This window comes from Ambystoma mexicanum, chromosome 12, assembly GCF_040938575.1.
Source record: "Ambystoma mexicanum isolate Mex_15411 chromosome 12, UKY_AmexF1_1, whole genome shotgun sequence".
In the NCBI taxonomy this organism is placed as follows: domain Eukaryota; kingdom Metazoa; phylum Chordata; class Amphibia; order Caudata; family Ambystomatidae; genus Ambystoma; species Ambystoma mexicanum.
This window is the reverse complement of record NC_090936.1, coordinates 465,129,230-465,154,476: the sequence shown is the minus strand read 5'-3', so window position 1 is coordinate 465,154,476 and position 25,247 is coordinate 465,129,230. Positions and strand designations below refer to the sequence as shown.

At 44.5% G+C, this 25,247-nt stretch overlaps 1 protein-coding gene across 1 annotated transcript in view; it reads left to right on the top strand.

The window, feature by feature from the left end:
* TBXAS1 (thromboxane A synthase 1) overlaps nt 1-25,247 on the top strand; it is a 548,307-nt gene that overhangs the window by 388,630 nt on the left and 134,430 nt on the right. The window contains exon 8 of the mRNA XM_069628729.1: nt 13,920-14,071. Within this exon, the coding sequence (XP_069484830.1) occupies nt 13,920-14,071 (152 nt within the window). The remainder of the gene's footprint in view (nt 1-13,919; nt 14,072-25,247) is intronic.

Genomic DNA, 25,247 nt, shown 5'->3' with positions numbered 1-25,247 from the left:
TCGTTTTCAAAAGTAAAAAGATTCGAGCAGATCACACAGAGCCGCAGGCCCTGCCACAGGTTCCATTTTGCCAGTAGAACATCCTTCTGCTGGATCCAGTTGCTGCTTATGGCTTTTTGGACATCAGATTGAAAATAACCAGCTTCAAAAAAATGTGTCTGTGGAAATAGTCCATGCCAAGAACCCAGTAGTTGCAAATACACTTCAATTACATTGCAATTTTCTCCATAACCATTTAGTGGACGTGCAAAAACCCACATGCCAGCCAGGGCATCCTTTACACATTGCCAGTCACACATTGCCAGTCAAATGGAATTGTCACCAGCGCAGTGGAGGAGCCGCACACACCTGTAGCCATTCTCCTTGGAGGAAGCGCTGTACACATACCCCGTGGTAGCCAGTAATGGAAAGATGGCGACATCATGGGGCGCGATGGGATGGGCATAGAGGGTACACGGAAGGCAGGAACTTGGAGGGAAAGAGGCACACAAAGGTGTGTCCCAGAAACTAATGGGCATGTTTATTTCTGTAAATGTTTCTAAATAATGTTATTACGGTTTGGCTCTATTTGACCTAAAACATTTGGCCTAATCACATTTGATCACATTTATTTGACCTTTTTTTCAGTCTAAAATGCGGTTGGGGTGGGGGAGAGCCCCGCAGCCCCCATCCGCACTTCCCCTCAACCTAATCTACACCCTTACCCACCACCATATACATATGTAATTAAATTTGACCAAAGAAAAGGTCAAAACAATTCCATCAAATGTTTTAGGTCAAATGTTTTTAGGTCAATTATGCTAATACCGTTATTACTAGCAATTTGTGTCTCGATTTTCTCACAGTGCAATATCAATGGCATAGCAATTCCAATGGCCTGGGGATTCTGGTGAATACACGTGAATTGACGTATACATGGTCTATGGCACAGTCTTTTTGAATGCAATGTTTATATTATGATGGTTTTGCAGTGTTTCCACAAGCCCCGCCCAGTTCAGTGACAGTGCCAGTTGCAGGTGCATGGAGTTTGCAGCCTTGCAAATAACACCCGAAATGAAGGGACATGAAGCCAACCAGGATGCGCACGTCCCCACATGCAGAGTTTTCCAGATGGCAGTTCCAGTTTGCGAGCAGGGTAAAGCCACAGTGCCCCTAGCACCCTGGTGCCCACTTCCCTTTGCGCATATGCACATTCTGAATCCGAACTGGCTCGGGTCCATGCAAAGGTTTCTGTCCATAGACCTGTAAGGATACGCTGTGTATCCAATAGACCCTCAGGAAGGCAGCGGTCAAACTTGTGCGGCCCAATCACGTTCCCACACGTTAAAGCTAACACACCTGAACACAGTTACACTGAGGTGGATCCTTCAGGAGGGGCCAAGGCCATATATAAAGGCAGAGGGTTTGTCAGAGGGGCGTGGGTGGTTGAGGGCATTGGAGGTGCGGTGCAGCAGCATGCTGGGGTATTAAGAAGGTGGGGGAGGAGAGAGAGGAGACAGAGGAAAGAGAAGGGACTAGAGAGGACTCAAAGGGGCTGGAGAGGAGATAGGAGGGCTGTAACGAGAAGGCCAGAAGGGATCAGAGAGAAGGAGAGGGAGATGGGGAATCCAGTGGTAGAAGTGTACTGAAAAAAGTAGTAGAAGTGCGGTGTCAGACGGGAGAGGGTAGTGGAAGCATAGTGCAACATGTGACAAGTTTTTGCGGCCCGGGCATTCCAATAGTCTAAGTGACTAGTAACCAAGGCTTCTACTTGCATAGGGACATGAATGGACACATCCTGTATACACTCTGGTGAATATGGTCGTAAAAAGTAGAGGAATGGTAAACAGAAAAAAATAAAAGTAGTGGAACACCGCTCCCGACTGTTCCCGCTCACATCGATCACTGATGCGAATCAGAAGTTATCAAATACCAGGAGAGGTGAGGAGAATCAAGAAAGACAAAGAAAAGAAAACAGCTAAGGAGGAGGAAGGAGATCAAGAAGTGCCTTGGGCTTTTTCACCAGAAGAACCTTTGATTGTCCACCCAGATAGCGCTGGTTTTACTGAGAGAATGGTCATCCGCTTACTCAGATCCTTGCACATCACTGGAAACCACAGAGAATGTTTACATTGTTTTTATTTTTGCTAAGCCCAAAGGAAGGTCAGAAGCATGTGAAGCTTTTGAGACCTAGACATCACAACTCGAACACATGTCCCCTAGTGCAGAGGGAAAGGCCAGGTACTGGGGGAAAGGTTCTGACTATTGTCTAAATGCTACCTGAATTCTATCCCCCCCATCTTAAGGAGGTGCCATACAGACACCTTATGCAGATGACTGGGCTGTTGAGCCGGCTTGGTTTTGTGGCAGGAGCCGGAGAGCCGTACCCCGCATTGTCTTCTTAATGCTTTTCAAATGGCTCCATGCATTGCTACATTGTGTATAATAATGTGAATGAACACAATCGACAATGCAGGTCATATTCCTATTCCCTCTTCCATCTATACATTGAGTTATTGTGTCCATTTTACTTTGGTGGTTGGCTCTTTATATGTAACAATGAGCAACTGCTTCTTAAGTACAATAATGTAGATTGATAAGGTAAGCAGATTGGTCTAGATGATTCATGTCCTCTCTTCCTCTTATTATCACCTCTGTAATTTCTGACAATATCAATGCCCTATTGCTCCTTTATTTGCATAATTGCATCTTGTAATTGGCAGTGATTTCTTTCTTTCATTTGGTCATTATTGTGCAGCGCTTCACTGCCTTTAAAAAGCAAGATTCAGGCTAGAGAAGTAAATCAGTAAAATAAATATATACAATTCTGCTGCCCCGCTTTTTCTTGCACATGTAACTGGAGACGGGGGCTCAAGCGGGGCTTCACCCAGGCTACACATGCCTGACTTTGGAGTGCTAAACTCTTGGTAACTCCTCCTCCCCAATAAAGGCTGACATTGAAAATTGGGGGAGAGTTGGATCCTGGCCAGCTCTACACTACTTTATTTATTTATTTATTTATTTATAATGTGATATAGTTTAGTTTACAAACTTTACACAATACATAAAATCGTTCCAAATAAACAAAAATAATACCTAGAATTTAATTTAGTTTAAAATAGTAGAATACAAATAACTCAACAAAGAAAGTCATAATTGATTAAAGTCCTGCAGATTTTAAAAAATATAAAAGAACAGGAATAAGACAATTTATCTATAATACATCTAATAAGAGACAAAGAATATTATGATAGATTCCAAAAGTAGACATCCATCTATCACAGGGAGCAATTTTCCAGCCTATACATTATCTCTGACCAATCCATAGGACGGGTCAACAGCTTCAATACTCTGTTTGGATCTTGCCAATTAGCCTATGAATAATGACTTACTCAGCAGAAGTTCAGTTTTACACAGGTTCTACCCAGTAGCTCTCCAAGTGAAAGGGGAACCAATCATCAAATGTCCCAACCCTCATATTGAGATACTTAATTTGTTTTCAACCCTTAGCCAGATATTATAGAGGGTGGTTAATAGGCGCATATTCCTTGTATTAGTGCAATACAACCAAAAGGACATTTCCCCAATTGTTTCCCTATTGTGGGCATATTTGCCCAGATATTCAATAGGGTTAGCCATTATATGGCATTCAGTCAATAGATGTTTAGCTGATTCTAAGATTACGGGATCTTTACAAAGACGGCAAGACCTTTCTTCGAAGGGTACCTTATTTGCAGGTCCAGTCACCGTCTCTACACTACAGATACCAGAATTCCCTGCTACTACAGCCTGGAACTTACCAGAGGGATTCTACCCTGTGCACCTGAATCCAATCAGCCTCCCTGATGATTGCTGAGGCATGAAAGCACACTAGGAGGAGGAGATCTTTGGACTGTTGAGCAGATTGCAGCTGGGACCCAGAGTTGCACCCTTGCCATCCCTCTTTTCCCTTGCATATATCAAATTCTGTCACACTCTGAGCTTTTGAAACCTTGTCAACTCTCAAGAACTCCTTGAGATTACTCATGTTATCCCAACAACCCTATTTCATACCAGAATAACATGACTGCAGTATTTTCTTAATTCAAAAGCACAGTGCAAATGTTCCTCAAAAATCAGTCAACACTGCTACATTTACTGTCTCAAGACAAAGCAGTCAATTTGTCTGGGGTTGCTGACCCAGACCTTGCAATGAAGATATTTACTGAATCTATTAATCAGTGCCTGACTTAGGAGCAGTGAATGTTGCCTTTGGCCTGTGTGGTGCGGCAAAGTCCCCTGAATGAATCTTGGAGTGACGGGTGGGGTGGACACAGAAGCTGGCTGCCACTGCCTATTATGTGATGCTGGGCCCATGGGCAGTGAAGAGAGGATCCCCCTCGGATTTCCCACCAGCCCTCAGTCACTTTCCAGGGGCTTACCACAGTGAGCAAGAACAAAGCCCTGTCCCTTTTAAAAGGAGCTTCCAGCATAAAACATCAACAGTGAGTTCATGAAATTTCACTCAAAGTACTGAATACAGGATTAGCAGGACCCTCGACTCCTGGGGAAGATTCTGGCAATACAATTAGCAAAGTGTCCTGTCTGACACTAGGAGAGGATGGTGGGATATCCATGGGATATGATTACCACTCCAATTGTAAACTAGGCTACGTTGTTAAAAGTTTTTCCTCCCGATGAATGTTCCATACTTTTGCCTTGAGGAACAGAAACATGTCGAGACAATTCTCTGGACTCTAAACAGAGATTAAAATCTATGACACATTTATCCGAACTAGGTTTGGCACTATACTATTTGTTTTACAAGTACCCTCTGTGTTTGTTCTTTCTGTGACACCGTTTTAACTGGCTATCCAAGCCTGCTACGTATTCCTTGTTGTTGTTTCATACATTGGATGTTATAATATTGACTGTGGACCAATTTATTTAATTGGATGTTTTAAACTTTATGATTCATCGTTATTAAAATTTGATATTTACCTTTTTTAACCTCGACTGGTCCCTCCCTTTCGAACTACTTTGAGTATTTATGTTCTATACCTCTGGTACCTGCCATGTAGCTTTGTCTTCTTATACATTGGGGACATCCACGGGGGCCTTGTGCCGCCGTTGGCTGTACAATGCTGGGCCCAGGGGCAATGTAGGGACTTACACTAGCTATCCTCATCATGCCTTGATCACGAGGTAGTGTCTCAGACATGGAGCTACAATGGGATGTTGTCCCTTTACAGGATCGCACTACCATTGTAGTGTCCCAATACCACCCAACCAACCAACCAACCTTGTTGGTCAGGGGATTATTCGACCGTCACACGGGCCAGTTATGGACTTATATACCAAAAGAAAACACCAAAGTACATTGGGGTGTTGGCAGTGAAACTACAGATTCAGTCCTAGTGGAAATAGGAGTGCTGCAGGTGTGCGTTTTGTCCCCCTTGATGTTCTCCCTAAACATTAATAAGATGTTTGCCAATCTTACAGAATTCTATTCAGACGCCCCAAAGTTAGATGGCAAGTCTATTAGTATCCTTTTTTGCCAACGTTGAAGTCTTGGTTCGGATGACTACTGGGGGCCTGCATGGACTATTGGCTCTTTCGGTGTCACCTAGGGCCTTTTAGCAAATGTTACTAGACTTTGTCAGTGATCCATTAACACTGACCTTGAAAGCCATGTTAAGAACATCATTTCATTGAACTTTCTAGGATTTAGACTGCATTGCAAGGGAAGGTGGACACTGCACATAAAACGACTCTTGCCGCAAATATTATATGTGGGGTGGGTTTAGGTGAATAACTAATGTGGGGACATTATGGTGGGCAGCAGGGGGTCCCCTCCGCATATATTTGCAGCAAAGTAAAAAAAAAAAGGATGAAATCGTTTTCGAAGAAAAAAAAAGATTCAACCAAATCACATAGAGCCGCAGGCCCTGCTACAGATTCCATTTTGCCAGTTGAACATCCTTTTGCTGCACAGAAAAAAATTCAAGTTTAACAGATGGAGTGGAACAAACACTCTCCTTTTCATACACATTTGGCAGATCTGCCATCTTTAATGGTGCTGAACGGTTGGTCCATGCTGCCACAAACAGGCTGACACCAATAGAGAAGACATTTCTGAGAAATATATTGCAATTCGAGGTGGAGGTTCTGAAGCATCTCAAAGTGATACGCTGTATTCACCCTATCTGACAGTGTACAGGGGTCCTCTTGAAGCAGTATTAACAACTATGAGCCTTGATGAATGGCCCTGGCTGAAACGGTTCCATGTAATAATGTCGCCACAAAAATCTCGCCATGCAAAAATATCGGCGAAAAATTGCCGTTTTTTGTGGCGACATTATTGCTTGGAACATGCGGGGGACACCCCCGCAACCTTTTATTTTATTATTTTTTTTTGCCCCTGTCCCCATATATATGGTCACCCATATAATATCGCCACAACCTTTTCCCGGCGATATTATTTACGGCGACCATATATATGGGGATAATATTACCTGATACCGCTGAAACATGTCCGAGATATCCTTCATACCCTAGAGCTAACGCACTTCTGCTCAAACCCCAAATCAATGGAGCTAACCTGCCATTGTGTGGTTAAGGTACCATTTAAAGAGCTGTGATTGATTAGTATGCTTGGGAACATATGAAGGAATCTCAGGATACACCTATACATGGAAAGTAAACTTTTCGATCATCTGGGAAGCTGTTTAGATAATATAAAACCATTTTTAGAATGTGTATGTTACATTTCGGCTTGCCATAAAAACTTTGGGAGCTGTCACTTGCCCACTTTCCAACAACAACTCAGGCAAATGTCCTAGATGTTTGCTATGACCAGAAAGTTACGCACATTTATCTAGTTTCGCCCCTTGTAATCTGCTTTTGCACTCTGTTTCAAAAACCTGCACCTTCTTCTTTCATACCAAACATTCAGTACAGGACCTCAGCCCGCTCCAACCACAAAGAACCACAACACCTCTCACCACGACGCAACCAACAGTGATATCATGTGCTTGCACCCGGTAAGGAAATCTTGCAAGATCACCACCCACCCTTTTGACTAATCCTCAATTTCATTACATTACTCACATCATGCAAGCTTCAACCCAGAAACATACCTCTACACCTCTAACCCCAGCCATTGCACCACCCAGACAGTTTGTGCACACACAGCAAGCATGAGGTTGCCACTCTGGATAGAAAGAGCTCAAGGCTCCCAACAGATCATACTTAGAAATGTATCACACAATCTGAGCTCACGCTACTTCCAATCTGCACCAGCAACAAAAGCACAGCAGTCCAGCTATTTCCCTCTCCTCCCAACTTAGCAAACCAACTCACTCTCTTCCAGATCGACCAGAGCAACTGGAGACCTTGCAAATGGCAGCAGCCATGATACAAATCTGAATAACATAACACGACATTGAAGAAGAGGTTGGGAAAAAGTAAGACGGGGGAAGGAGGAGTAAAGAAGAGACAGCAGAGCAGAGGAAGCACTAAAGAATGAACAGTCGCGCTGCAAGCCTGCCAGGAGGGAGTGACCAAGAGGTGGAGGATGCAAGGAGGTGCAGGAGGAGGTGATAGAGGAGTGCAGGCCTGAGGAGAGGACCATAGTAGGGGAGGTTCCCCCGTAGTCATGGGGCCGCTGCAACTCATCGTGATTGGATTAAAGCCAGGACCCCGAAACGAAATGGGGAGAACAAAACCAGATTCAATCTGTCGACAAGCGTGGCATTACCTAGCCCTAACATCTACTGCAAAACCATCCTAATGCGCAGCCACGCGTGGGCCTTTGAGACCCAATAAGAGGAGCTGAACCAATGCAACAAGAAGCAAAGAAAGAGGTGTGGGGACACTCAGACCCCCCAGACTGTGCATGATTGGAAAGGAGATCACTGGATCAAGGATGATAGAATCTAGAGAGGCGTGATTGAAAGAAGAGGAATGTGTTATTTGAACCATGGGGATACAACAGGCCTGGTGATCGAGTTTGTTTTCCTAGTTGACCCACTGAAATAACAGTCCCTATTAAATGTTCTGAAACCATACACCCGCATGTATATCCTCCTTGGCTTTGTGTCAGTGAGCAGGCCCTGCCCAGAGTAACGTTTATGAGCATAGTCATCGAGGAGACTAGGCTGTGTCACCTGTGAGAATGGCATTTTAAAAGCTGTAGATTTCTGCTGATGAGGTTTTTGAAACATGCCCTCAGCCTAAACATTGTGATTAATTGCTAATTTATCTTTTTGGGAATGTGAGGTCCTCGGGCTTTATTGGTTCATCATATGCCCCTTCAGGACAACTATATTGACGGACCAGACATACGGTATGAGTTCAGGTTGTTATGGCAGTGACCAGGGGAGTTGCTAGGTCTAGAAAAGACCCGGGGCTAAGCTAATGTCGGAAATGTTGGGACTGGGGGCTAGCTAGTCTTTTGGCTGTAGCTCCTGAGATTCTATCCGGGGCTACAACCAAAAGACCAGGGGCTATAGCCCCCTTAGCCCCCCCCTAGCAACGCCCCTGGCAGTGACCTTCATTTGCAAGAGATAAGTAAGAAAAGACATTGAAAGGCACTCTTCAAATGTCGAGTGGCCTCTTGGCATTGATGTGCTGGCAGCCCATAATCCTGGGCACCCAAGACAATGTCAATGCAAAATGACGACATTTTAGGAAAAGCAGCAGAGTTTTTTTAATGTGATTTTATTTTAAATGTCTTTGTTTTTCTTTTACTGGGGCGTTTTGAACACTAAATGTCCCAGCATTGAATCGCCCTCTCTGATGCATTTGGATATTATCTATGGAGGCAAGCCAAGGAGGCTTGAAGACAGAGTAGAGCCTGGAGCAGACATGCGTTTGTTTGGATGAAATATCCTGAGCAGGAGCTGGTCTGCGTAGATCGGGGTTTGAACAAACATCTCTTTTCAAACGTTGTGCTGTTGCTAGATTTTGAATTTGAGGAAAGGCAAACTAGAGCCTCTGCCATTGGGCTTGCGGTGGGTAGATGTCTCCCATTAGCCCGATCAGGAAAAAGAACTGGGCAGTCTCTTTGGCTCACAGAAGGTTTTTAAGCTTTTAAAAAAAAAAAATTTAACAATCAATCAATACAAGCTTTATTCAGCGTTTTGCCATCAAAGCACAAAAAAATACAATAAAAACACGTAAATATGTACAACCCCAGTACAAGAACAATCATGGGAAATACTTGAATATCATAATGATTTTCTCTGCAAATATACAAAATCAAGAACACTGGAAAACATAATCGCGCAAATTACAAACTACCCACTCTCCTGTCATATGGGATCACATTACCAGTTACCCCTAAGATCCCTCGTGGCCAACGTCCATCCTTCTAATTCATTACACATTCCCCTTAGGCCGTTTCCCCCATGGTAATGTGTACGAACCAGATAACACAGAGTTTGGGGCCCTAGTTGCAAACGCAAAATCAACGTTAAAGGCAGAAGAGTGGCTGATCAAGATTTTTCTCAGTGATGGAAATGGGGTAGTCATGTAATTACTCAAGATGCCATTACCTACTCTCTGGTTCCAGAGTTGCACCCAAATGGAATCATGCACGCTCTCCCCCTTATGCTCTTACCTAGCACAGGTCAAAATGTCCTCCCGCGATATAAATACACAGCCACGCACCGTGCGAAGCCGGTGCAGGGTTTTATTTATCAGTGCATCCCTGAGTTTGTGCTGATCACGGGATAATTTGGGGACCTGGTGCAGCTATATCATTGCACTCACTGGGCACTGGCCAGACTGTGCTCTAGGGGACCTAGAACAGGCTGTAATGCTGTCTTCTTTATGGGCTACATAGGCGGTACCCGGGGCTAATTTGGCATTTGATGTTGCATGTCTAGATGCAAGGCCTGCCCCCATGGGTATAGGCTGCTTGGGCAGTTGTACATCTTGGCTCAGGGGTCTTGGCATCAACTTAGTACATTCATTTGGAACAATTGAGGCAATGAAAGCCTGGTTCGGCAAAGCCCTTTCGGGGCCAGTAAGATTGCTACTTTGACTGCTAAGAGTTGCCAGGTGAAGGGGTTGGTTGCCTCTCCCAGCTCCACCAGGCCCATTTCAGATCCACCCAGTGGCTCTCCTCTCCTCTTCTCTGAGTCTCAATGAGGAACAGCAACAACCACTTCACATCCCTTAGTTCATACAGAGCAGCACTACAATTGCATCCACATGATGTACTTGCCCCCTCAACAGATGGTACATATTTGTGCTGAATTGGTGGATCAAGTGGGAGCTGGGTATAAGGATCATTGATGCTCAGCAAAAATGTACTCCCATGACAGTTCGCCTTTTCATTATGCCCTGTAAATGAAGGGTTAATAACAGGCACAGTGTCATTGGGAGGATGCTGGTTGGCCGCATCTTTTTTTAAAATTTTTATAACACATCAAACATTACAAACAATTAGGACTTCCGTGCTTAGGTTAACAGCATAACATTACAGAACATGCTCTTCTGTCCTATTCCCACCCGCTCCATTAACTCGAGCCACTGTATCCTTGTCGTCAGCCTTTTCTTCTTCAGGCAGGTCTATTGAAATTGTCTTTTCCGTATCATCATCACTGTGATCCGAATGGGAGTGGCCCGCGATAGCGGCCACCAATTGCCTCCATTCGAGTAGGGGTCCCACCTCCTCCTCTCCTCCCCTACTGACTGCTTCGAACCAAACAGCCGTTTCTGCCTCCGCCCACTTCATGAGGTCCGCCCACCAAAACTCTATCCTAGGCCTATGGGTTGCAGCACATTGCAATCCTCCGTTTGGCCAGGATGTAGGCCAGGTCTTTCATCTTACTAATGTGCCTCAGATTCCGTGGTAGGGAAGCCCCCCAGCATGCATGCCCAGGCCGACTCCACATCCAGCGTAATACATTTTCCTGCCATTCGTGCCTTAAGTTCTGACCAAAACCTCCCCACCTCCGGGCAAGCCCAGAACATGTGTAACATCCCCGCTTCCTCCTTCCCGCACCTGGGGCATCTGAGTCATATGGCCACCAAACCTGGCGATCTTACTTGGGGTCAGGTATGCTCTATGCGTGACATATAGCTGGATCTGTTGGAGTCTAGCGTTCCGTGACACTTTCTTATGATATCTTTGGGCTCTGTCCCAGAGCCCATCTGACATTGGTTCTCCCACCTCTTCTTCCCAGACTTGTCTCAGTTGGAGCAATTCCTTCCCCACCTTGGACCCAGTAGCTCGAATATGCGAGATATCTCATTCGCACCCTCTGAGACATCATATATTGTCTCTAAGGTGGCATCCGGCTGCTCTGCAAGCACCGCTGCCGGCCACTTTTCTCGCACCCGTTTAACAATTCTGGAGTAGGTAATGTGTTGCCCTTTATGCACCCCGGTGTCCTCCATTAATTTCTGGAATTCCAGTGCCCCCCCCTCCTGCCATATGTCTCCCAGGGTAGCCAGGCCCATCGGTTCCCAGTATCTGTAAACCCTTTTTATCAATTGGGGGTCTTTTCTGCATAGCGCCACCAGCGGCACCTGCATAGAGAACGGGGCCGGGTGTCCCGCCATTTGCCATGCCCTGTGCCACACCTCCCAGCCAAGCACCAACACCCTCGCCATCTCTAGTACCATTGGCTTTGGTAACCACACTACCTCTCTGAGGAAGTAGGGAGCAGGTTCCATTCACAACAGCCTGGTTTCAGCCAATTCCTCTTCTGACAGCCACCTAGCCACATATTGCAGTTAAGGTTTGTAAGTTTCATTTGGTTCTCTCTCTCCTGAAGAGTGTTTGGCTTTGTATAGAGGCCTAGCAATGATACAAGTAAGGCAACATAGGTAGGGTCCAAACCTTTATTCAAGGATAGTCTCAGGGTGGGGTTGGTAATACGACTTGAGGGTCTAGGGCAAATTACTAAAAACCAAAAAGGATCAGGTATGGAGATAGTATTTGGTTTCCTTTTTTCTTTTGATGTTTGTGTGTACTTTGGTGGCCTTATGGCCGAATAAAGTGATGATGAAAAAGTGTCACGGTTGGGACAGTACAAAGTGATATGGTTGAGGTGTTCCCAACCTCAAACGGGTTGTTTAAATCAAAAGATTCTAAACCTAGTCCTAATCAGCCCTCGTCCCTCCAGGGAGGCCTTGGGCTACCCAAATAAATGTTCAGCTGAGCTGGGCAACTAAAATGTTCCACAGACCTAAGCTTGAGCAGTTCCGTTAGCTCCACAGGCTAACTCTGGTGTATGCAACTCAAAGTACAACGTTCCCTTTGAATAAAATATCCACAGCCGGTCACTGATATGTGTAGCAAGAATCTAGCAAAACAACTCACCAACATGTGTGCCATTGGCCTACCTTAAGGAGTAATCACAGTACCAAGGGGTTTCTCTGCTGTCAATCTTCTTCTCAGCTTCCTGGTGCCCTTGCCACTTGGGGTCTCCTTCTCCACTTCCAAGGTTTTGCTGACATCTCTCCACCAGCCTTTTACTTCCCCAATTCTAAGAAGTCTTCTGGCGTCCCTTTTTCACCATGTTTTTTCTTTCAACAGGCTCTGGTTTACTCTCACCAGGCATTGCCATTTCCACTATCAAGGTCTTGCTGGCTGCCCTTTCACCAACCTCTCACTTCACCAGTCTTTGGATTCTACTGGCATCCTTTGTAACAGATATCACATGTCCTAGGGTTCTGGAGACACCATTTTTGCCACTTATTCCTTTTACAAGTCTTGAGACTATCCTGCCACACTTTTCACCAGGTTATTCCACTTCTTTCCATTCAATTCACCCCAAGCTCAGTCCCAGATTGGACCTGTCTTGGAAACCTTCCTTCCCAGTCCTTAGTTGCAAAGCTTTATCCTTCACCAGCTCCAGCAATATGACCGCCTTCTCCCAAGTGGGGTCTTCCCCCTTCTGTTGCGGGCACAGAGGAAGTTACATCCACTTCCTCTGGGTCAGCTGTCTCCCTTCCAGCAGTGGTTGACGCGTCCATCTCCTCTGGGTCCAAGCCAACAAGGGACTGCCTGCAGCCTCTTTTAGACCCATGCGACTGTGGGCTTTCTTGTAAGCTGACTCCAGATTGACTCTTTCTGGTCATACTTTGTTTCTCTTTACCGAATTAGCCGGAGGATAGGGAACCAATAACCCCTTCCCTTAAGTGATTATTAAATGTAGTCTTGGATTGGATGATTGGAAATCAGGGTCTATGGGCATGCACTTTCCACGTGTACCTGTTTGGAGGTGTGCGCAGTCTTCAGCACCTTTTCGGGAACGCCGCGATGTCTGCCTGTGGCTCTGCAGCGTTTGGAGGTCGCCAGATGCATTCTGGTGTATGCTACTGGCGATTTCTCATATTTACACGTAAGCTGGCGCATCTCTCCCTTCTCCCCGTGTTCTGTGATGCCCATTCTGAAGGAATGATGAAACATCTTCTCCATGCTAGATGTCTGTAGCCACGGTCTCATCCCAAGGTTTGGGGATGTACTGCACCGCTGGTGGGATTCTAAGCTCGGGAATCCTGTTCCTTCCACACTTTAGGGGGGACATCAGGCAGTGGCCGAACCACCCCAGTCGGCAGTCCTTTGTTTCCCCCATATAAAGTTTGCTGAGTGCCTCAGACTCACCACATTTTTTTGACCTTGGTGTTTCTTTACTTAGTAGTGACATTGTCATAAGGCAGGAAATTAACCTTGGAGTGGCTTGATTTCCCTGTGATTGCAGAAAAATGAACATGAAATAGTGCCTAGGACCAACATGCTACAGAAGATGCCAATGTCATTAGTAATGTCGACTCATGCAACGAGTGTGTTTTATCAATTCTATTTCTTGTATATTGTGTATCTACCTATATTGTTTGATGGGTTTGCACAGACTTAATTTTTGCTAAAACTGTAAACTTGATGACCCCCAAAGACATGGCTATGGAGCGAGATACTGAGGATGTGATGTGTATCTTTTCAGGTACTACAGTGGCTTGACCATGGACATTGTTTCTAGCTTGGTGTTCAGTACAGTCGTAGACTCTGAAGAGAACCCGGATGAACCCCTCATTAAACATGTGAAAATGTTTCTGGACTTATTTACTCCCGTGAAGCCAATACTGATCCTCGCGAGTAAGTACTACGCTTCTTTTTTATATCCGCATTAGTCTGAGATATTGATGGCGTCAATGAAGAAACAACAAGTGAAATACACCAGCGTTTATAGAAAATAATGAACCATTTACATTGCAGTTAATTAACATTTTGACCACACCAACATCCAGAAACCACTTCCCACACTCAGAATTTGCTTCCCACACTGCCTGAGGAGAAATTTCCGATGAGCCGGAATGTAAATGTAATGTGTAAAAGTTGCGCGTACGACTTTTATGCATGACTCGTATGGTTCGGTTCATATCTAATGCCGATATGTGGCGCGGATCGTAAGCTATGAGTATACCTCACCCTTCCTCTCTGCCATACAAATACTCTGGTATCTGTGCCAGCATGTATTTTCATGCTTGCGTAAATGCTGTGGATTCATGTGGAATCCATTGTAAATGTTGTCTGCCATGTGTAAAAGGCAGGCAGCGTTTACTCATTTTGCATGTCAGGATGCAAAAGGGTAGCAAAAGGGTAACAAGGATGTTGCTGCTTGTTGCATTTCCATTGGCTCCACAACAAACAGCAAAATATTGCGAGACTGCGGGACTCAGAAGTGAGCTCCACTGCCTCCCATTATTAAGTTGACAGCATAGACACGCTGAATGACAAGAGGACTCTTCCCCTGTCAATCAGCGATACAAGTTCACGTTGCAGAGACCCACAGCGTGAACACGCTGACTGACACGAGAGAGCCTCCTCTCCTGCCAGGCAGTGTTCCTACGTGTCGGAGTGAAAGGAGGATCATCTGGTCCTCCCGTGGCTGCTCATACGCTTTTGAAGGGCGCATGGAGGTAAGGTAAGCGTTTTATTTTAATTTTAAAATAAATGTGTTTATAAATTAAATATCGAAAAAGAAGAGGAAAATGAACCGCACTCTCCGCAGTAAAAATGAACAAGAAATGCCCAATTTCCAAACGGAAAAAGCACAGCGCACAACACTAAAGAGGTCATAAAAAAGTGTTTAATGTTGCACAAATAGATTTGTTTAAAATAAACAAAAAATTACAAAATATAGCTGGAACAGTAGCAAAAACAGAGGCAGGACGCCTGTCAAAACGGCCCGCACACAACGCGTTTCACACTCAACTGAGTGCTTGGTCACGTGAAAAGACAAGGGACTAAGACATCTTAATAGTTGTTTACCAATGTAGTCCTTTAACTATGTCCATGAAACTCAAAGGAGTGCCTAGACAGATGGAAAGAGCAGCAGCCATGATGGAATGAAGTGCTGTAATAAAACACCAACAATCAAACAGCACATAAACAATTGAAAGCGCTGAAAACAAGATCATGGAAACAGCAAAATAAGAAGGCTACAATGTACATATTCCATAACAGGCAACACTGTAAATCCGCTGTCAGTAGTAACAGCCAAGCAGTGTATATAGGAACACATAATTCCAAATGGAGGCGCAATGTATTAAATAGCCACATGAAAAAACAAATGGCATAAATCTTGATCCTTTTCAAAAAAGGTATGAATTTGTAATTCAATTTAACTGGAGATAAAGTGCAAATGCAAGATGTTGTAGCAGCAAAAATAGAAGTGCAAAAATTGCAAAGTGCATACACAGGCAATAATGGCAACAAAGTAATGTGCAAATTAGAGTGCAAATAATGCGGAGTGCATATGCATATGGTAATAACAGCAAGGTAATGTGCAAAAATGCAAAGCCACAGTCACAGTAAAATTACATATACAAAAGAAAGTTTGAACATTCTGGCTGATGGAATAAAATGCGATTGCATACATTTGTAACAACATAATAAAATACAAGTACAATGGCTGAAAGATAAAGAAATACAAAATATAGTAATCTGGCCCCAATTGAAAGATGAAATAAAGTGCAAGTGCATAACAGTGTAATACTGTGCAAACATGCCGGGCCTAAAATGCAGAATGTCAACATCATTAGAAACTATCTAACAGCCTTAATATTGTGCAAATGTACAGGAACCAGAACAACAACAATAAAATTGCATAAAATGACAAAGTCCATGACTGACCAATTAAGAAGAAAAGATGTAAAAACTTTATGCATACCTAGGGATCAAGAATCTAACATGGGCTGTAGGGAAAGGGGATTAACTACTATATAGCCAATGTCAATAAATAGTAGTTAATACTAATACAATACTAAAAAGCCATGATCCACTACAGCACTACTGACACAAGAAAGGCCGAGTTACATGGACAAGAGAGAGAAGAATAAAAGAAAAATAAACAAGGACAATGAAGAAGCTCTAGTCCCTAAGGGTCGTGCTACAGCAAAAGAAAAACATTTTTTTTGTTAGTCGAACATAAGCAATCTGGACACTAAAACACCTATAAAATAAGGTGTAAAGTAATACAGACAGGCCAAGGATATAATATATTGGGAGAGAAATTTACCAACAGAGGAAACCTATGCAAAGACAACAAATGCTGAAGAAGAAATAACATAAGCATAAACCATAACATCCAAATTTAGGTCCCCAAAAATGTATAAAGCTCCTCATCAAGATTATGTCCAAAGGGAAACTTGGTATCAAGATCCAAGATAAAACGTGTTTCCAATTGTCTCAATTTTAAGACACGGTCTCCACCTCTAGGATGGATGGGAATATGTGCAACCGCAAAAAATGTAAGCAAATTAACATCATTCTCATGCTCCTGTTGGAAGTGTTTAGCCATGGGGTACGCGGGGTCCAAGTTTTTAATGGCCCTAAGATGCTGGAGAATTCTGAGCTTAAGCTTGCAGGTAGTACTCCCCACGTACCACTTCTTACATGGACACGAGAGGACATAAACAACAAAAGTAGTGTCACAGTTAATGGAATGATTGATGATTTGATTGCATTTAGTGATCGGATGCAAAAAAGATTTACAAGGGATGGCATGCGCACATGCTTTACATTTGGCACATTTGGTAAAACCAATAGGGGACACCGCCAGCCAATTTGAAGAGGAAGGACTAGGAACACTGGGAGACAAAAAACTGGAGACAAGCTTATCTTTGAGTGAAGGTACTCTTTTGTACGTGATGGTAGGACGTTTAGAGAGTAAAGGGCATAAATCTTTATCTAAGATCAACACACGCCAGTGTCATTCAATGATCTTACGGACACTGTGAGAAGCATTGTCAAAGGAGACAATGAGTCTAGGTTCATCATCTGCTAAGGACTTATTAGCTTTAGTGCCATACAATAGTTTGTCCCTAGACAGTCCTCGGGCTTTAATGTAGGCCATTTCAATAATACGTTTGTTGTACCCTTGTTGCAGAAAGTCAAGGGCCATGCGAGCACAATGGTGATCAAAAGATGCCAGATCAGTACAATTCCGACGGTAACGGATAAATTCACCGTACGGAATGCTTCTTTTGCACGGTACTGGATGGCAGCTAGTAGCATGCACTGGTAAACCAGTATTAGAGGGTTTCTTGTGTAAGACAGTGTGGAAGCCAGCTGTATCTAAAGTAACTACCACATCAAGGTAAATCAAATTAAATGTGTATGTATGTTTGCATGAATGTGTGCGTGTATGTTGGTTTTTGTGTCAATGCTGTGTTTGGTTTTATGTTTGCATGCATGCAAGGAGTTATGTGACTGGTGGATGAATGCATGGGTGTTGTATGGGAGTGTGTGTGCCAGCCCCCACCCCTAAATGTAGCGGCCCTGTGAGCCACTAAATCTAGGGGTGGGGGCATGGCATGCTTTTTAGTTTGGGCTATTGGGTGGCACTGCCACAAAGCTCCCCTACGCTCTAAGAGCAGAAAGCTCTCTTACAGTCTTTAGAAAAAGTCTCAAAACGTCTCTCTTTAACTAAACCATCACCACCCATTGTCAGACAACTACACACTGCTAATGTTTTTTAATCATGCATGCATGTGTTTCCATGTGTAACTAAATCCTTCTCTTCTGTAACCATGTGTAACTAAGTCCTCCTCTTCTGTAACCAGCGCCACGATGCCCCAGAGCTGTTTTTGTGCGCTTAACAAATATGTATAAATAAATAAATAAATAAATACTCCTAAACTATTGCTCTAGAGTACAGATAGTAGTGGAAATTGACTCTTTTATTACTGGGGCATATCACCTAACTCAGGGGAATGGGGGTGGGCCTAGCGAGGAGAGTATTGGGGGTAAAGGGCAGGTATTTTAGTCACCCCCATGAACATTTGCCCTTTAGCCCCTCTGAAGATTTATCATGAACACCTGGAAAATAGCCCAATTCCCTATAATGTTGTAAGCAAAGTATAAAATGTGAGCACCTTTTAAACATAAGAAATGCACATCAATATTTCCAGTACAGTCAACATTGACAGGGATTTCCCAGGGCCCCTGCTCAGAGCCTCAAGTCGTCTTGTGGGGAAGTTGCTCACTTCTGAACCTAGCCACCATGCTTTTAAATCCTTGCCCGACATAGTTTAAAACACAAACACACCACAGGATTCATAAATAAATGTATAGTGTCCATAGATTTCCCAGGACTGAGGAGCCAGATCTGAGATCTGGGGAGACATTTCTTGCCGGGTCCTGGATCTGGGAAGATGTGGCCCAACAGCAATAGAGTACAGATAGGGAGAAATGGCCTATGAGGAGGGACACAAAGCTTGTAGGTGCTGTTTGGTTATTTGCCCACCATTACCTGCATATGGCCATGCTAATCCCTATGGCAATTCCCACTCAGTTCATGACCCCCCCACCCAAAACACTTCTTCATGGGAACTCTTTGAGCTAGCTTTAATCAAGCCTTACCATCAAACTTTGCACTCAAAGTGCCTGCCAGTGTTTTCTCAAAGGCGTGATCTGAGAGGTAATGACTTAATTGGGGTTGTAAACAGGCCACTGGTGTAATAAAAATGTCTTGATTAGGCCTGCCTTCAGCCACTTGATTCAAAAGCAATATGCATGTCCTTCAAAGTCCTGTTACAAACAAGCATTGGAAAAGCCAACAGTTTTGGCTTGTGCATAAGTATTAGGCATTTGCCAGGCACTGCTATTAGATGCTCAGGTACTCGAACATTTTCCACCTGCTACCATCAACGGCCAGTTAGTAACAATACAGCAGTACCTTTCCCATGTCTACACGAAAGCCCAAACTGTTCGCATTACCAATTCTTGTTTTGCTTTATCCTGATGCACAGGACCATGCATCAAGGAAAAAGGAAACATAAGTGTTGCTAAATGGATAAACTGGACCACATTCAATGTAGCCCAGTCTAGCCAGTGATAATACCATTGGTGCACAGCCAGCCTTGGTATATTTTCTGTGGCATGACATTTTTACTGGCTGGGTTTCCTTGTATGCTAATACTGGCATATATTTGTGCAGCCTGCATGGACATACATGGGAACACCTAGCATGAATATATTTGTATACTGGCATATGTTGTGGGCAAAGGCAGCATAAAATGCATTGGAAAATGTTCTTGTGCACGGTTGGTGAATTGCAACTATTGTGCTACCATACAAACCCAATTGCGAACTGTATGGCTTTCTGCCCAATTTTCAAAAGAAAGTGCTGTAAAATTCACCATTTTTACCTAATGTTTCAAATATTTTCTTGGGAAGTGAGAACCCTCTCAAGCACTCCTTGTTTGCTTATGGCTCCCTCCTCCCCCCCTCCACCGAGACCTCCAGCGACCTCCTCGTGCAGAAGCCACTGCAGATCCACGATCACCAATCCATAAGGTGAGAGTTACCCTGCTGCATCCCTAGCAGCTGCACTTGCTCTGGGCCTAAGCTCACCTTTCCAGCAAAGGCACATGCATCGTGCCTAATCTACCGGCCAGCACGCAAATTGTGCTATTCTTTCACTCCCCCTGCAGCTCGTTACGCCGCAGCCAGGCCCCTGCCCAACCCAAGATGGCCGGCGCAACGCGGCCTGAAACTGAGGCTGTTTCCCTCAGTTACTAGGCAACCCCTAGTTTATCAGCCAATCCGCTCCACCGTAAGGCGGCATCCGTCCTGCGGCAAAGGCCGAGGATAAGGCACTGTTTGCCTCCTGTTCGCCGGATTGTGCCGGACCCCGACCATTTTGTATCCCCATCACAGGTGAGCCCCGTCCTTTACCCCTGTATATGTATATGCCTGCCTTCCCCCCCTCCTATACCAGCAGTGAACTCCCAAAATCATTGAAGCCCGGCCCCAGATCTGGTATGCCAAGATCGACTTCTGACTCCCTACTAGGCATGTTCCATCTAACCACCATGTACTATGTGAGACACGCATAGGTGCGGCTACTTTATGCTTACCATATAATGTATGAAGAAGTAAGCTCACGCCGCTCCCACTCCTGATGTTAATCTACTATTATCAGCTCCCAAGGCGCTGTCTGCTGCCTACTGCCGAACGCCACCCCTGCTGTGCACCTCCCATCCACACTTCGCAAATCGCATCGAGGCACGTTGCCTGCACCGTATCTCTGCCTATTACTGAATTGCTGCATATTTGTGTCCTGCCAACATTAGCCTCTGCCTGCATCTCATTGAAACTCGAATCTACGCACTGCATTTTGTTTGAATTGCTGCATATTTGTGTCCTGCCAACATTAGCCTCTGCCTGCATCTCATTGATCTGCAACGATTCAAACAAAATGCAATGCCTAGATTCGAATATCTGTGTCCGGCCAACATTAACCTCTGCCTGCATCTCATTGAAACTCGAATCGAGGCACTGCATTTTGCTTGAATTACTGCATTGTGCCCTATGGTCGCTAATAGACCACACTTGCTCTGTACTGTGCCCCATGGTTGCTAATAGACCACACTTGATCTGTACTGTGCCCTAGGGTCGCTAATAGACCACACTTGACTTGCATTGTGCCCTATGGTCGCTAATAGACCACACTTGATCTGTACTGTGCCCTAGGGTCGCTAATAGACCACACTTGGCTTGCATTGTTCCCTTGTGCCTTGTCACTGTACCTAGCATGACAGCTGCATCTAGCATGCCTGTTCTTGGCCATTTGAAATTGCTACTGAAACTGTACCTAGCCTGCCTAGTCTTAGCCACATCTATTGCCATTGAAACTACACCTAACTGACTATTACTCAGTCACTTAGCATGCACTCCCTGGGTGTTGCCTACAGGTCACCCTGGCTACCATTGTATATCGCTCTCATCATCACATTAGGAATACAACCACCCAAAATAAACATCAAAGTTAACACTCTGAGTCCTCGCACCACGTCCTATTCCACCCATCGCACCTGCCCTATCATGCTCAACACACAACAACCCAATACTGGACTTAAAATGACCCACTATCCAGATAGCGCTACTCTACAAAAGCCATGCAACACTACAGACAGAAACCTAAGACTACGTGCTCGTCTGTCCAAACTGCATGAGCTACCAGCCAAGAAAGCTGAACTACTAAAATTCCAAAATAAAACAGTTACCTTTGAAGGGTATTGCAGAACCCACCAGGAATCAGCCCAAGCCCAACAGACCCAGAATAAACAACTCCAAACAGACAACCAAAGGTAGTCATAACACCACCTGCCTTAACTTAGCAGACCACAAACCATATCTCAAAGGTGCACTTATAAACGCCAGGTAGCTAGTCGCACACGCCACAGAGATCTCAGATATCATTGCCACAGACAACCTAGACATTTTAGCCATCTCAGAATCCTGGCTACATGATGCGGCTGGCCCAGCCCTATCACTAGCAGTCCCAGACAACTATACAATCCTACGCGCGGGCAGACTTACCTCCCGAGGGGGAGGTTTAGCAATCATAGCTAAAACTAGCCTGGACATGAGGATCAGCACTACTACCAATATGCAATCCTGTGAATGCCTTACGGTCAAAATAGCCATCGCCAACTCCCAAACCCTAAACATCATCCTCATCTACAGACCACCAGGTCCTATCGGAAACCTTCGCTGAGGACATCTCGACATCCCTGTCCAACAACCTAAAAAATACACCCCAAACAACAGTGCTAGGAGACTTTAATCTAGGCTATAATGACAACAAGGACACCCAATCGACAGCGATTGCTCTGATCCTGAAAGAGCTGGGATTCTCCCAAAAAGTTGAATTACCCACCCACAACAAAGGTCGCATCCTTGATTGGATAGCAGAACATAATTGCGAAGTAAATATTACGGATTCTGTACCGCAGATCTGGACTGACCACCACCTGCTATTATTCACAGTGACAACCAACCGGGCCACTGCCCCGTCCTCACCCGCCCCACCTCTGCCAACGAGAAATAAAAAACTAATGACAGCAGAAAATCTGATGCCTGTTATAATACCTAAATTGAACTCACTTCCTGACAGCATGGACCCTAATCTGTTAGTTGAACATTATAATGCAGCCATGACCTCAGCCCTGGATCACATAGCCCCGCTCAAACTAAGAAATAGCAAACCAAAAAAACACCTCAATTCTTGGTTCACGCCCCATCTAAAAAATCTCAGGCTGGCCAAAAGAAAACTTGAAACTATTTGGAGACTTTCCCCATCAGTCAAAAATAAACTCAACCTCTCCAAAGCCTCCTCCCAATACAAGAAAGAAATACTATTAACCAAACAAGAAACCTACAATACTAGAATATCCAACTCAAAATCTAGTGTCAAAGAACTGTTCAGCATTCTGAAAGAATTAGAAACACCCATTGTACCCCAAGAAAACTGCACCAAGGATACAAAATGGTGCTCTAGCATACAACTTGCTTTAACAAACAAAGTAGCAAATCTACAAACCAAAATTGCCATCAAGAAGGCATCGCTAACACCACACATCCTTCAGAGCTCAGCGCCACCGCCACAGCCTAAGTTGGGAGCCCGATTCTGCTTTTCTAAGGTATCGATCATAGAGGTAGACCAATGCCCAGCACAACTCATCAAGGATGCTGCGAGAGAACTATCGCCATTCATTACCAAGCTAATTAACTCCTCCTTTACCTCAGGTTCAGTACCGATCAACCTAAAAGAGTCCTGGGTACTGCCACTACTAAAGAAGCAAACCCTTGACCCTGCCATTCCCACTAACTTCAGGCCCATCACGACTGTGCCCTTTCTTCTAAATATTTTAGATAAAATAGCTTACCTGCAAATTCAAAACTTCCTAGAGTCTAACCACCTACTTGGAACCCGTCAATCAGGATTCCGCCCGCAACATGGGACTGAGACAGCGTTAATAGACCTCAAGGCCCAAATAGACGATTGCAGAGACAATGGCCAAGCAGCCTTACTTCTCCTCCTGAACCTATCAGCGGCATTCGATTTAGTGGACCACACAGTCCTCTGTAGTCACCTCGAATCAGCAGCCCACTTCTCAAAAGAGGCCATAATGTGGATCAGGTCATTCCTGAGTAATCGGACCATGGGAGTCTTCGCTCCATCAGCCTCAGCAGATCCAATTCCCATAACATGCGGAGTGCCACAAGGGACTTGTGTGTCACCCACACTCTACAATGTCTTCACGAAGCCTCTCTTCGATTAAATGGATCATCTGGGTATCGCCTACACCAACTACGCAGACGATACCCAGATCCTCCTCCCGCTCTCAGGTGACTACGCCAAGGACCTGGCCCTAGTGAACAGGATCTATAGCATCGTTCAGGCATGGATGGCCACACACGGCTTATGCCTGAACGATGATAAAACTGAGCTTATCATCCTGGGCACCACTACCTATATATCCAAACTCAGCCCTGATTACGACAACTTCATTATCGATGGGAACAACATAAAAGTAGCTCACGAAGTAAAAACCTTAGGATTTTACCTAGACGCCACCATGAACTTTACCAAACAAGTCAACTCTCTAGCCTCTGCCACAGCGTACACATGCAAACCTATCCGAGCGAGCAAACAATTGCTCTCCACAGATAGTTGCATTACACTTGCCAGAGCCTTGATACTATCCAAATTAGACTATTGTAATGGATTGTACATTGGAGCAAATAAACAGACCATCCACAAAATTCAAGTGCTCCAGAACAATGCCTTGAGAGCAGCACTCAAGATTAATAGAAATGAGCATATATCCTCTACAAGAAGAGAATACAAATGGCTCTCCACCATAGACAAAATTCATCTCAAAATCGCTTCCCTCACCCACAAATGTATCAATAACAAAGCTCCACCTTACCTCATGGATAGATTACATAAAAGGACTTCTTCCAGACCTACCAGAATAGCCAACGCGAACTGCCTCCAAGTTCCACGTTTCAAACTTGCCACTATAGGAGGAAATAGCTTCCCGGTCAAGGCTGCGCAGTTATGGAACTCCCTCCCCCATGACGTCAGAGAACCTCAACCTTTCGCAAAACTTAGACAAAACCTCACTAGGTGGCTGAGAGCCAATGACCGCTAACTATTCCACGTGTCACATTGTACATAACTGTATATAACTATATATTACGTGAACAGGACCAGGAAGGAGCATGCTCCATGCTCCCCTGTCTTTGATTTCTCCCTGTTCATATCTGCTTACTGTAATATTGCTGATGTCTATGTCTACACTTCCTGCCGTTTCCTTGTACTTGCAATTAGCCGAGCATATCTGTAACCAAGCTCAGCGCATCTGTACTTTCATCTGATTTCTATGTATCTGTAACTAAGTTGAGCATATCCTTGTCTGTTTGCTCCCTGATACTCCAGGGTATGGCGCGCCATACAAATAATAAACTAAACTAAACTGTGCTCTGTCGATCCCGTTTAATGGCGCAAAACCTTTAAGCCTCTTCAGTTAAAAGATTCACCAGCCTCCACTGTACATCATCATATATCTGTCACTGTGTATAATGTGTAATTTAATGCGTACACAGGAGCGCACACAGGGGCAGGTGGTGCTGGGTTGATCAGCCATGGACTCCAAAAACTGGTCATAAAAAACTGGCATATAATCAAAACAGAAGACTTCAACCCAGCACCACCAAGGTTCGCTCTCAAGAGACAGAATAACCTCAAAGACAGTTTAGTCCACACCTATCCCAAAGGCACCTGCAAGATTGACCCACAAAGAACACTATGGGAACTACCCCCAGTGACCGGACACTTTAAATGTGGCAATTGTTCCGTATGCCCCCTCACGAAAATTTTTAAAAACCTAACTCTCAAAGGAAGAAACTGGCAGCTAAAAACATTTACCAACTGTTCGTCCCAATGGGTTGTGTATGCTATTGAGTGTCCTTG